The 12,159-nt window shown below is 39.2% G+C and overlaps 2 protein-coding genes across 2 annotated transcripts; one reads left to right on the plus strand and one right to left on the minus strand.

The window, feature by feature from the left end:
- Window positions 1–1,296: 1,296 nt before the first annotated feature.
- LOC136067298 (uncharacterized) lies at window positions 1,297–2,529 on the minus strand. The gene has a single exon (XM_065772937.1). It carries the CDS (start codon window positions 2,527–2,529, stop codon window positions 1,297–1,299), a length of 1,233 nt encoding a protein of 410 aa, XP_065629009.1.
- A 4,928-nt stretch (window positions 2,530–7,457) lies between these two features.
- On the plus strand, window positions 7,458–7,853 carry LOC136067299 (uncharacterized). Its single transcript, XM_065772938.1, has one exon. The coding sequence runs from the start codon at window positions 7,458–7,460 to the stop codon at window positions 7,851–7,853; it is 396 nt and encodes a 131-aa protein (XP_065629010.1).
- The last annotated feature ends 4,306 nt before the right edge of the window (window positions 7,854–12,159 follow it).

The following is a 12,159-nucleotide window of genomic DNA, read 5'->3' on the forward strand; positions in this document are numbered from 1 at the left end:
TGCTAAAATGGCCTTTTCCAATGGCAGGTAGCGTATTTCAGCCTCGTGAAGAGACTTACTCACATAATAGACCGGCCGCTGTACTCCATTGTCCACTCGTATCAGAACAAAACTAATCGCATAAGTGGTGATCGCTAGGTAGGAAAAAAGAACTTCGTCTACCTTGGGGCTAGACATGATGGGTGGCCGAGATAGATACTCCTTCAGCTGCTGAAATGCTAAGTCACACTCCTCAGTCCATTCATATCCTTTCCACTTGTGGAGCAGTAAGAAAAAAGGCCTGCACCTATCCGCCGATCTGGATATGAATCTATTCAATGCGGCGGTCATCCCAGTCAGTCTCTGGACCTCCTTGGGATTCCGAGGTGGTTGCAAGTTAGCGATGGCTCTAATCTGGTCAGGGTTAACTTCAATTCCCCTATGGGTCACCATGTAACCAAGGAACTTACCTGAACTTACCCCAAATGAGCATTTGGATGCGTTCAGCCGCAATTTATGCCTCCTTAAAATCCCAAAAGTGTGGTTGAGGTCCGTCACGTGCTCTGCCACTACCTTACTCTTTACGACCATATCATCAATATAAATCTCAATGTCTCTGCCCAACTGCTGCTCAAACATTTTCATCATCATTCTTTGGTAGGTAGACCCCGTGTTCTTCAAACCAAAGGGCATTACCTTATAGTGGTAATTTCCAGTGGGAGTGAGAAAAGTGATTTTCTCCTGGTCGTCCAATGCGAGTGGGATCTGATGGTAGCCTTGAAAGGCATCCAAGAAACTCATCCGAGGATGGCCCACTGTAGCATCCACCAACTGATCTATACGGGGCATAGGAAAAGGGTCCTTTGGGCACGCTCTGTTAAGGTCCGTAAAATCAACACACACACGCCACTTTCCATTTTTCTTTTTCACTACGACTGTATTGGCCAACCACTGAGGATAAAATACCTCTTTGATTGCCCCAGCCTGCTTTAACTTGGTCACCTCATCTTTAATAGCCTCGACGTGTACCTTGGACGGACACCGAGGTGGTTGTTTCTTTGGAATACAAGAGGGGTTGACATTCAGATGATGACAGATGAACTCCGGATCCACTCCCGGGGCTTCATAGGCACTCCATGCAAACACATCAACGTTTCTTCTAAGAACCTCGACCAACTGTTCTTTCTCCAACAAAGGCAACTGAGCCCCGACCTGAAAATACTTCTCTAGATCATCATCAACGTTCACCCTTTCCGAATTTTCACACCTCATTTCCTCTGGGGACGCGCCGAATTGGGCTCCCTAAACCCTTGATTGCTATAAATCACCCTCGGTTACAGCCGATGTGCTTATCTCTGGCCGATGTTGAATGGCAATTATCATACACTGCCTAGCCATGTTCTGGTTTCCCAAAATCTCTGAAACCTCGCCCCCTGAGGGAAACTTCACTTTCTGATGAAGAGTGGAAGAAACAGCCCCCAAAGCATGCAACCATGGTCTTCCCAAAATAGACGTATACGGAGAAAAGGCATCCACTACAATAAAATCTACCTCCACCATATCTGAACCAGTCTGCACAGGTAATCTAACCATTTCCAACGGGGTGAACGATTTACCTTCGAAGCCCACCAACGGGGAACTATATGTTGTCAGGTCTTCAGGTTTCAAATTCAGCCCCCTGAATAAATCAGGGTACATTACCTCGGCGGCACTTCCATCATCAACCATCACTCTCTTAACGTCATACCCTCCGATCCTAATCGTAACCACCAAAGCATCATCATGCGGTTGTATGGTTCCTCTCTTGTCCTCTTCTGAGAAGCCTAACACCAACGAGGTGCCCGGTCTGGCTCTCTTCGGCCTCGAGCTGGAGTCCTTCTCCGAGCACTGAGACACAAACATTACCCTGGAAGGGCAAGATCCGGTTCTCCCCGGGGCAGCGAATATAACGTTTATCGTGCCCAAAGGAGGTCCCCTTGAAGCATCCCCCTGAAACGCCGAGCCTACGTGGCCTCCTCGGCCGCCGGAATGATGCAGAAATTGGGTCAACTTTCCTTCTTGCACCAACTGCTCTAAGTGATCCCACAGATTGTTACAATCTTCGGTGATATGTCTGTGGTCTTGATGGTACTGGCAGTAAAGATTCTGATTACGCATCGCAGGATCCCCCGCCATCTTATTGGGCCACCTAAAGAACGGCTCGTTCTTTATCTTCTCCAGAACTCGCTGCACTGGTTCTCGGAATACCGCGCTAACCGCCTGGGAGTTGGCAGGCCACGACTGCCCCCCAAAGTCCCTCCGAGGTCGGTTGTTGTTATACCGGTCCGGCCTGAAATCCCTCCTCTCTTGAGTTACTGCTTTAGACTTTCCTCTGCCTTGCATCTGATCTTCCTCTACTCTTCTATATTTTTCTATCTGATCCATAAGCTGACGCACACTAGTAACAGGCTTGCCAGTCAGAGACTTCCTCAAACCGTGTTCAATTCGAAGACCTTCCTTAAAAGTGTTCATAGCCACGTCATCGTGAGCCCCATCCACATCGTTGAACATTTCCCAGTATCTGTCTGAGTAGGCTTTAGGGTTTCCCCTTCTCGCATAGACATGGATAGTAGCGACCCCAAGGGTTGAACAACCCTTCTACATGTAATAAAACGAGCACCAAAGGCCTGGGTGAGCTTCTCAAAAGAGTCAATAGTATTAGTTCTCAAGCCATTAAACCATCTCATCGCCACTGGGCCCAGGCTAGACGGGAAAACCTTGAACATTAAGGCTTCATCCCTGGCATGAATAGCCATTCTCTGACTGTAGTGGCTAACATGTTCCACTGGGTCTGTTCGACCATTATAAATGGTGAACACAGGCTGGTGGAATCGCCGAGGAAGACTAGCGTCTTCAATATGTCGCGTGAAAGGCGACTTAGAGACTTGATTCAAAGCCTTGTTCAAGGCATCATTCCCCTGACCCTGGCGAGTCGGGCTCTTATTTCTTCGCCCACGGTGGTACTCCTCCTCACACGAAAAAGATTCGCTGGGTGGAGTTCTCGACCTCTGCCTGTAACTGGTGTCATCCGACTCCTCAGAGGAGTGCTTAGAGTTATGAGCCTTACGCCTTCGTCACTCATATCGCAATTCCCTCTTCAACTTGTTAATCTCACGCTGCAAATTTCCTCCGCTCTTTACAGGGGAAGCATGGCCTTTCCCCCGAGAGCGGCTTCTATCTATATGGGTTGTTCGGGTACTCCCCTCATGATCCTCCCCGTGTTCGTGGTCTACCAACGGATTACTGTGCTGAGAGCCCCTAGACTCTGCCTGGTGCTGATTAGCATCTGCCTGTTGCGGGGCCGTCAATGGTTGTTGCGGTACTCCCTCTTCCATCGTGAGTATCACACCTGCCCTTCCTTATCAACAAATCAAGTTCTTCCCACAGACGGCGCCAATTGTAGGGACTCAATTTGGATTTGACCCTGAGTATGAATGGGTTTTTAGCCCAACAAGCCCAAACAATGAATTTTTAGAGCATGGGTCCAAGAACTAGTGCTGTATGATAGGTAAGGTTATACTCATCCAGTAACAAGGGATACTTTAGGTTCATTACTTGAGAAAAACTCTCCTCGGCTTTCTCTCAGTCCGTCTCTCTTTTCTTTTCTCTTTTTTCCCTTTTAAAAAGCCTTCTTCCAATTTCATTCGTTTCTATCTTATATACTCCGTTCTCCCCTCCGTTTCCATTGTACACGTGTAGTTCTTATCGTGTGAGCTCCTTTCTGTCCCATCTAGCACCTACCGGAACTTTCTGTTCAGTGGCCATAAAGCTGCTTAGTCACTGTTCAGGTATCACCTCCACATTAATGCGGCCAGAGGGTTAGCTGGAAAGCATTTAAATGTGGAGGTGATGGCCTTGGAAGATATTTGCTACCTTCCCCGACTCCCCCTTAGGTCTATACCCAATCTCCAGTTCAGATACAACTTTACGGAGTCTCCTCAATAAAATGAAAGTTACATTCACCTCGGACTTTGGCGTCCTCGGACGTACGTTGTGCCGCTGTATACAATATCCACTCCATTCTCCCATATTATCCATTTAATAATAATAAAACTTTTTTTAGGCTATCCTCGGATAACTAAGCGTCCTCGGATTGGGCCGTTGGGTCCCGAGCCCACTTCTGAGGATTACTATATCTTTTTAACCAACAGGCCCCACAATATCTTATTGACACAAAATTTTACATGTGTAGTAAAAGCGTAAAAAACATGCAATTCAATACACCAATTTTATAGCTAAACTTTGTTCTACATAAAATGGAGCCGTCGGGTGTTCATTTGAACAACCTAACCATAAAATGGAGCCGCCCCTGGTATGACTCAACTATCAGATAACGCCATATGAGATGATTTGGACATGAATTTATATAATATTAATTTGAGTAAATTACATCACTCTCCCATGAGATTTATCTAAAAGATACTTTAAATCTTTTGGTTAATGTTATAGCAGAATTAATCAACTACTTAATTCATCCAATGTAATTCAAGTTATTTTCGATTAATTACCATAGATTATGCAAGTTACCAATTTAAAATGCAATAAGCATTAAAATAAATAACACAAACAATTAGTGATGAAGTAAAAATGTATGAATATATCCAAAGGAAAAAACCACTCGAGAGATTTCAAACCCCCAAAAAAAATTACCTATAGAATTGAACTTCACCTCTGAATCATACTCATGATCCTAAACTCTATCATATGTAAAAATAAAATTACTAATGTAACCCCATATACACCTGTGAGTACTCCAAAGACCACATAGAAAACATGGAATGTGGGATGGCTCTTTGGCTTTAGCCTTGATCGCCAATCATAAACTCCACCTTTGGATATGCTCTCGTTACTCATGGTTGAACAAGTGAGCCATCATACTTCTCCCTTAAATTCAAAATTCCTCTCTTTGCTAACTTTTTTTTTAATACAAGATATAAATTCTACTCTAACCTAACTTAAGTGTATATGTGTGTGACTACTACAATAAAAATAGGCTATGGTGACATAATCTAGTAAGGATAAACAATTATGTCACTGAATGTTTGCATTAGGTGGGGAAAAGAAGATTCCGTCACCAAATAGTTTAAATGGGTGACAAAATCATTATTTTGTCACTAAAGACGTTCAAATTGGTGACGAAATATTTATTTCGTCACTATAGGTCAAAAAAAAAACGCTAACGTAGAGAGACGAAATATTTGCATCACCAAAGACCTACCTTGGGTGACGAAATTCTAAATTCATCACCCAATATAAAGATTTGGGTATTTTTGGTGACGAAATAATTTTTCGTCACCTATTGTTAAAAATAATAGTATGCTCTCAATTTTTTTGCACGGTGCCCATGCCTAATTCTTGAAACTTACTCTTAGAAACATAAATTCTAGCCCTTACCTCCAACACTTTACAAACACTTATATTTATGAAGTGATTATCGAAATCTCTTTGCTAACTTCTAAAACCTCCTTTGATCATCCTCATCATTATTATTGTTTATTTTGCTTGATTAAAAGTCTCCTTTTATTTTGTATCCTGTATTCAAGCCAGATTTTATAGCACACATAAGACCCGAATCACAAAGCTTGAAGAACAGATAACCCTTGATACATATTTAATGGGTTTTAGCCAATAAAAGAACCATAGAAGACTAAGAAGAGGCGAAGAGCCAGCCATAGGATAGCCTTCAAAACACCATACTGGTTTGAAATGAAGTCTTTTTTCTTTTTCTTTTTTCTTTTTAATTAATAATTAAGGAAATATGAACACTATCACCGGAACGATAACAAGACCATCTTCAACTTTTCACATAATAATTTCAAAAGTATTATTATGAAATTGTCCTTTAAAATTATTAACGTTTTAATAACAATAATTTTTACGCTGTATTTCGGCCCAAAGCAGGCTTTACAATCTTCTTGTGAAAGCCCGCGCGTGGGCTTTGCGATTCTGAGGATCCTTACATTCAATTTTTTTTTTTTTTTTTTCCAAATTTTCCTTTCCATATTTTTTTTCCCCTTCTAAAATTCCTTACTATGACCTAGATAAAGTTTCTACTTGATTTTTTTTTAGTAGAATACATCTATTCAATTATTTTAATGAAATTCTAATGTTAAAATATTTTTTAGGATTAATTTATTTACTCATCCCCTTAAAAATCAAGTTTTTAATATTCTATAGCCAATAATCAAGCTCTAAAATCCAAAACTCATCAAAGACAATAAGAATAGCGGTTTGAAAATATTTAGGTTTGCCTACTTTGATTGGCAGGGGAAAAAACCAAACCTTCTCTTATCTTAAAGCTAGGGTTTGGAAAAAATTACAAGAATGGAAAGGCAAGCTACTATCTAAAGCTAGGAAGGAAGTTTTAATTAAAGCAGTGGCCCAATCAATTCCTATTTATACAATGGAAGTTTTCCTCTTGCCAATGAGACTATGTGATGAACTCAATTCGTTATGTGCTAGATTTTGGTGGGGAAAGATTGGGGAGGAGAGGAAAATTCACTAGAAGAGTTGGAGTGCGTTAACTCAGTCAAAAAGGTGGGAGGTATAGGGTTTAGTGACTTGCAATCTTTCAACATTGCTATGTTAGCCAAGCAAGGGTAGAGACTTCTACAAACCTAGGAGTCACTTGTCTACCGATGCTTTAGAGCTCAGTATTTCCCATGCTAGTCATTTTTGGAAGTTGCTGATTCTCCACACAGCTCTTATGTATGAAAGAGCATAATGGCTGGCCAACCTATTCTGAAAAAAGGAAGTTGTTGAAGGGTGGGTGATGGATCATCCATAAGTCCTTTGCAGGATAAATGGATTCCAAACTATCCTTCAAACAAGGTCCTTTTTCCCCTAAATGAGGACCAATGAGAATGAAGGGTATCTGATATCATTGATCCAAATACACAGTGCTAGGATAGGGAATGTCTGCTGCTGGATTTTCAAAAGGAAGTTGTAGAGGCAATTCTGAGAATACCATTGAGTCGCAGGCATATTAAAGACTCAATAATATGGCTCCATACACAGAAGGGCATTTATACAGTAAAGTCGGGCTATCATGTTGCTGCACAACTTGTAAAGGAGGAGAAAAATTGGGCTGAAAGCTCCTGGGGTTCGCCAAGTAACAAGGTGTGGGAAAAATTATGGAAGCTTAGGATTCCAAACAAAATAAGGGTGTTTGCATCGAGGGCAGACCTAAATATATTACCCTCTAAGGAAAATTTATTTACGTGTAAAATTACAACTGATGACACCTGTACACTTTGCAAATCTACTCCGAAATCTGGACTTCACACACTGTGGGAATGTGGGGTTGCACAAGATATCTAGACTGGTAATGTAATGAAATTGTAGAAATTTGTTGTAGGACAACATGATGTCCTCCATCTCTTTGAAAAACTCTTGCTACGCCTGAACAAGGAGGAATTTGAACTATTCTTAGTGCAAGCATGGTTTATTTGGAGCCAAAGGAATCGAATCAAGCACAAGAGCAGCTGATTGTGACAAGCACAGAAGAGAGGGTGCAAACCTGGCAACCACCACCCGTTTCAAAATTTAAACTCAATTTTGATGCGGTAATCTTCGCAGACCTGGGATGCTCGGGTATGGGAGTGATTATATGCAAAGGAAAGGGTGAAGTTATAGGAGCAATGTTAGCTAAAGGACCAGGGGTTGCGGATAGCCTGGAGGCAAAGGCTCTTGCTTGCAGAAGAGCATTAGAATTTGCTATCGATATTGGGTTTACTGAGTTGGTCATTGAAGGGGATTGTGCACAAGTGATATCTGCAATAAACTCAAACCAGTTCAATTTGTCTTCGCTAGGCCATGTATTTGAAGACATCTAAGTGCTTATTTTAGGTTTAAGGTGGGCAGAGGTACACTGGGTGAATAGGAGTGCAAATTTGGTTGCACATAGCTTAGCCCACTATGCAAAAGATACTTTAGATGATGTAATTTGGTTGGAGGATTCTCTACCACTAGCCTTGGAAGCTCTGTATCATGACTCTTTGTCTATCATTGAATGAAATTTAATTCTAGTTTTTTTTTTTCTTTTTTCTTTTTTTTTTTTAAATCACTAAGCAAATGAAGGATAAGGTAAAAATATCTTTTTTTGGTTAGAAAAAAATCAAAACATGATCTTGATAGGGCAAAAATGTATTGACCCCGTGTAAATTAATTAATTACCCAAGTTAATTAATTAAGATCAATTTAACATGCAAAACGTAGTAGCACAAACAAATCACCAATAATACAAAATGCAACAGAAAATAAATTTGACATGGATGATTTGTTTACGAATGGGGAAAACACCGAGGCAAAACCCCACCGGGTAATTTTAAGGTCGTCACTCCTAAATATAAGGAACCTTACCAAACCCTTTAGCCTATCCTGAAATACCAATCTAGAGTTCAACCCTTACCTCAAAACCCAATTGGACTTGTATTGTAGTGGCAATCTCTTCGATCAATGCATGAATCCCAGTACGTGACTAACCAATAATGCACAAATCCTAGTACGTGACTAATGCTAGCAACTTAAGATGTTGTTGGCTATAAAGTTCTTCAGTTCATCAACAATGAAGATTAGGAAGCTCCTTGGTCACAAAACCCTTGGCGTAAAGACGCAACAACTTCTTCAGAGAGAATAATGAACTAGGTCACTATCTGCATCATCTGTGAGGACCTTTAAAATAAGCCTTATATATGTCTAAGGTTGTGAGAAAAGAAACCCTACACAAATACATAGGAATATTCGTGTAATCAGATCTAAAAAGTCTAATTTCATAATTCTCGATAGAAAGGATTTTGTCGAAACTTCTGTCGAACTTTAATGAACAGCTCTTATTCACTTGTTTCTTGGTCAGATCTTCATAGCTTTAACACTTGACTTGAACAATATGTTTCTTGAAGACTTAAACTCATCCTAGATCTACCCAATTACAAGTAAAGTGCATTTTGTCAAAAGATTAGTCAATTACATAAAATATGTCCCTAACAATCTCCCCCTTTGACAATCCGTGACAAAATCACAATAAAACAAATAATCATGAGAGAAGTCTTAAATCACTAAACTCATAAGCACTTGTTGTTTTACAAAATAAATCTATCCCTACTACAAACTCTCAAAAAACTTTGCAAGAAAAGGGTTCATGGCCTGATAGACTTTCATAACCTGTCTTTCTGAAACACTAAAATAAAACTCATTAAGGCATCAAGTGTGAAACAGAAATAAAGATTGCATACATAAAGAAACATGTGCATAAAGAGAGAAAAGAAACAATACATGTAGAGGTAGGTGAATGAAGAAAAACATACATCATCGTCATATATATGAAAATAAAATACAATGTACGTAATAAAATGGTCACAAAACTGGTATTCAAGAGGCTAATGTAAATAGAGAAAAGAAATATGTAAAATCCTCATTACATCCCTCAAAACAATATACACTCCCCCTATAAAAAAAAATGCCCTATACTAACTCCCCCCCCCCCCCCAAGTACAAGACTACTCTAAAAAACCCAAAACTACTCCCCATTTTTTGTCACGAATGACAAAAGGCATGTCACGGAGAGGTCATAATCTCGTCATCACTGGAAGAGCTAGCATCATCCTCATCATCATGAGAAGCCTCTAGAGAAGGAAAGGGAGAAGAAGCAAGACCAACCATGTGAGCTAATCAGCAGGTAATGTGGCCTACTCTGGTGTTCATCTAACACATCTCATCAGTGAAATAAACAAGATGACCACCAAAGTCAACCTGCATCCGCTGAAGCTACTCTATGATGGCCTCGAGGGTCACACCACCAGCTGTGGAGGAAGAAGGAGCGGAAGAAGATGGAGTCGAAGATGGTGGAGCTTTAGGATTGGTCGTCTCTACATGTGGCTGCTTTAGTCAAAGCTGGGCCTCGCTCCGCCAAACGAAACCAGCGCTAATGGCACCTATGATGGTTAAAAGAGAAGAAAGGGGAATGGGAATGGGAATGTGAAAATGCTGAAGGATCCGCATGATAGTTGAAGGAAAGATGAGCTTATCATGAGTAGCAGCATCCAAATACACATCCAGAATGGAAGTGATAAAGTAAGAAGAAAAGTCAATCGAAAGATCCTCCATCAAAGACAACAGAAAACGAGCATGAGGCTCAATGATGGAGTTATAGTAAGACAATGGTGTGAGAGTGAAGGTCATCACCATGTTAAGGAATTGCAGGCCTTTAGAAAAGCCCATGCTTGGGGTGTTGAGCTTACCACCCTAAACAAAAGGTTTCTCATAAAAGTGAGAAAGAAGCTCGNATACCGTACCGGCTGCATACCGGTATCGAAACATCAACGTTTCGTACCGGTTTAAATACCGGCCGTACCGGCCATACCGGCCAATTTCGGGCAATACCGGCCGGTACAGAAATTTTTTTTTTTTTTAAATTTTGTAATTTTTAAATTTTTTTAGGGCAGAATGGTAACTTATTTGTATTAAATTATTAGTATTATTTATTTTCTTAGTATGCAATGATAACTTTTAAGCTTTCTATTTTTTATATTATGTTTTTTTCTTTTTCTTTTAATTGATACTAAAGTATAAAATCATGAATAATTAGTTCTGAATTGAGGAAATGTTTTATGGTAAGCTTTTATATTTATTATAATATATACACACACACATACATATATATATTATATATATATATATATATATATATATATTTATAAATATAAAAAATAACGGTAAACCCGAAACGGTACACCGGTATTGACCGGTATCCGAAATATATTGTACGTTGGGCAAACCGGTACAGCCTCCGGTACGGTATTGACTCCCTTGGTCGTGATGATCTATTTTGCTAAACAACCAAACGAAGAAATTAGGCGCAAGATAACATCCACACATTTATAAAATCTTCACCTTTAAAAAAAAAAAAAAATTGGTTTTTGCTAGACAACCAAACAAAGAAATAATTTCTGCTAAACAAACAAACGAAGAAATTAGGCACAAGATAATGGCCGGTATTTAAACCGGTACGAAACGTTGATGTTTCGATACCGGTATGCAGCCGGTACGGTATGTACCGGCCGGTACGGCCGGTACCGGTACGGTATCGACCACCTTAATCACGACACATGATTATAATCAATATTCGAGGAGGTGGTTGTCTAGTCCGGTTATCAGTGTTGTAGCGTGTTTTAGTCTAGAAGAACAAAGGTCTCTATCGAATTTTCAGCTCATTGATAATTATGCCATAGTTCATTTTAGCATCTTTGAAATGATGCCTTTCCTCTTTTTCTTGGTGATTCAAGATAATATTTATATTCTAGTTCTGTCATCTGTGGTATCATATGTCATGACAAGTCCCACATTCGTTTTTTAAAGAAAGCATAATTCTGTCAGAAGAGTACTCCATCCGCTATCCTATTGGTGTGCCTTGATATATGTGAAAGTAGAATTTAGTTACAAAATTTAGTTACAAAAATAGTAAAGGTGAAGACAAAATTTAGTTACAAAATTAGTTGTAATTTAAGAGAACAAAATTTAGTTACAGCTAATTTTGTAGTTAAATTTTGTCTTGAAGGGTATAAAAGAGTCTTAATTTATTCTAGTAAAGTATACAAGTACAACACACTAATGGTTAAATTGTAAATGGTTAAATTATGATAGAATATGATTTTAATTTCAGATAAAAAAAATTGTAAATGAGTTTGGTTAATGGGTATTTTTAGGATATTTGTTAATAGACAATTTTAAGAAAATTTTGATATAAATTTTTATGGAAAATATAAAAACTATCAAAAAAATTAATTACTTTTTTTTCATAAAATGTTTTTTTAAAAAATTTAATAAATTAACTGTTGACTGTTCTCATCGTAAATTATCTTTTTGTTTTTTTTTAAAGAGTTTTAACTTATGGCGTCCGCTCCTGATGATAATTATTTTATCACCAGACTAAGACACTAATTAGTTTTTGATCTAGGCAGGGATTAGACTCTAGATCTCTTATACAACCATCATAGACTTTACCCGTTGAGTTGACTGCAATCCACATTGTAAATTATCTTCATTAGGAATTTAAGGGGAAAAAAAAAACAAACTAAATTAGATGACTTACTTGTCTTGGATGTCTAATTTGATGGGATATTCATATAATGAAATTGATCAGTC

The sequence above is a fragment of the Quercus suber genome, unplaced genomic scaffold (genome assembly GCF_002906115.3).
Source record: "Quercus suber isolate HL8 unplaced genomic scaffold, Cork oak 2.0 scaffold_66, whole genome shotgun sequence".
Classification (NCBI taxonomy): Eukaryota; Viridiplantae; Streptophyta; class Magnoliopsida; order Fagales; family Fagaceae; genus Quercus; species Quercus suber.

Coding starts and splice junctions, on each gene's coding strand:
- LOC136067298 (XM_065772937.1), bottom strand. CDS start 2,529: ATGTTCAACGATGTGGATGGGGCTCACGATGACGTGGCTATGAACACT.
- LOC136067299 (XM_065772938.1), top strand. CDS start 7,458: ATGGTTTATTTGGAGCCAAAGGAATCGAATCAAGCACAAGAGCAGCTG.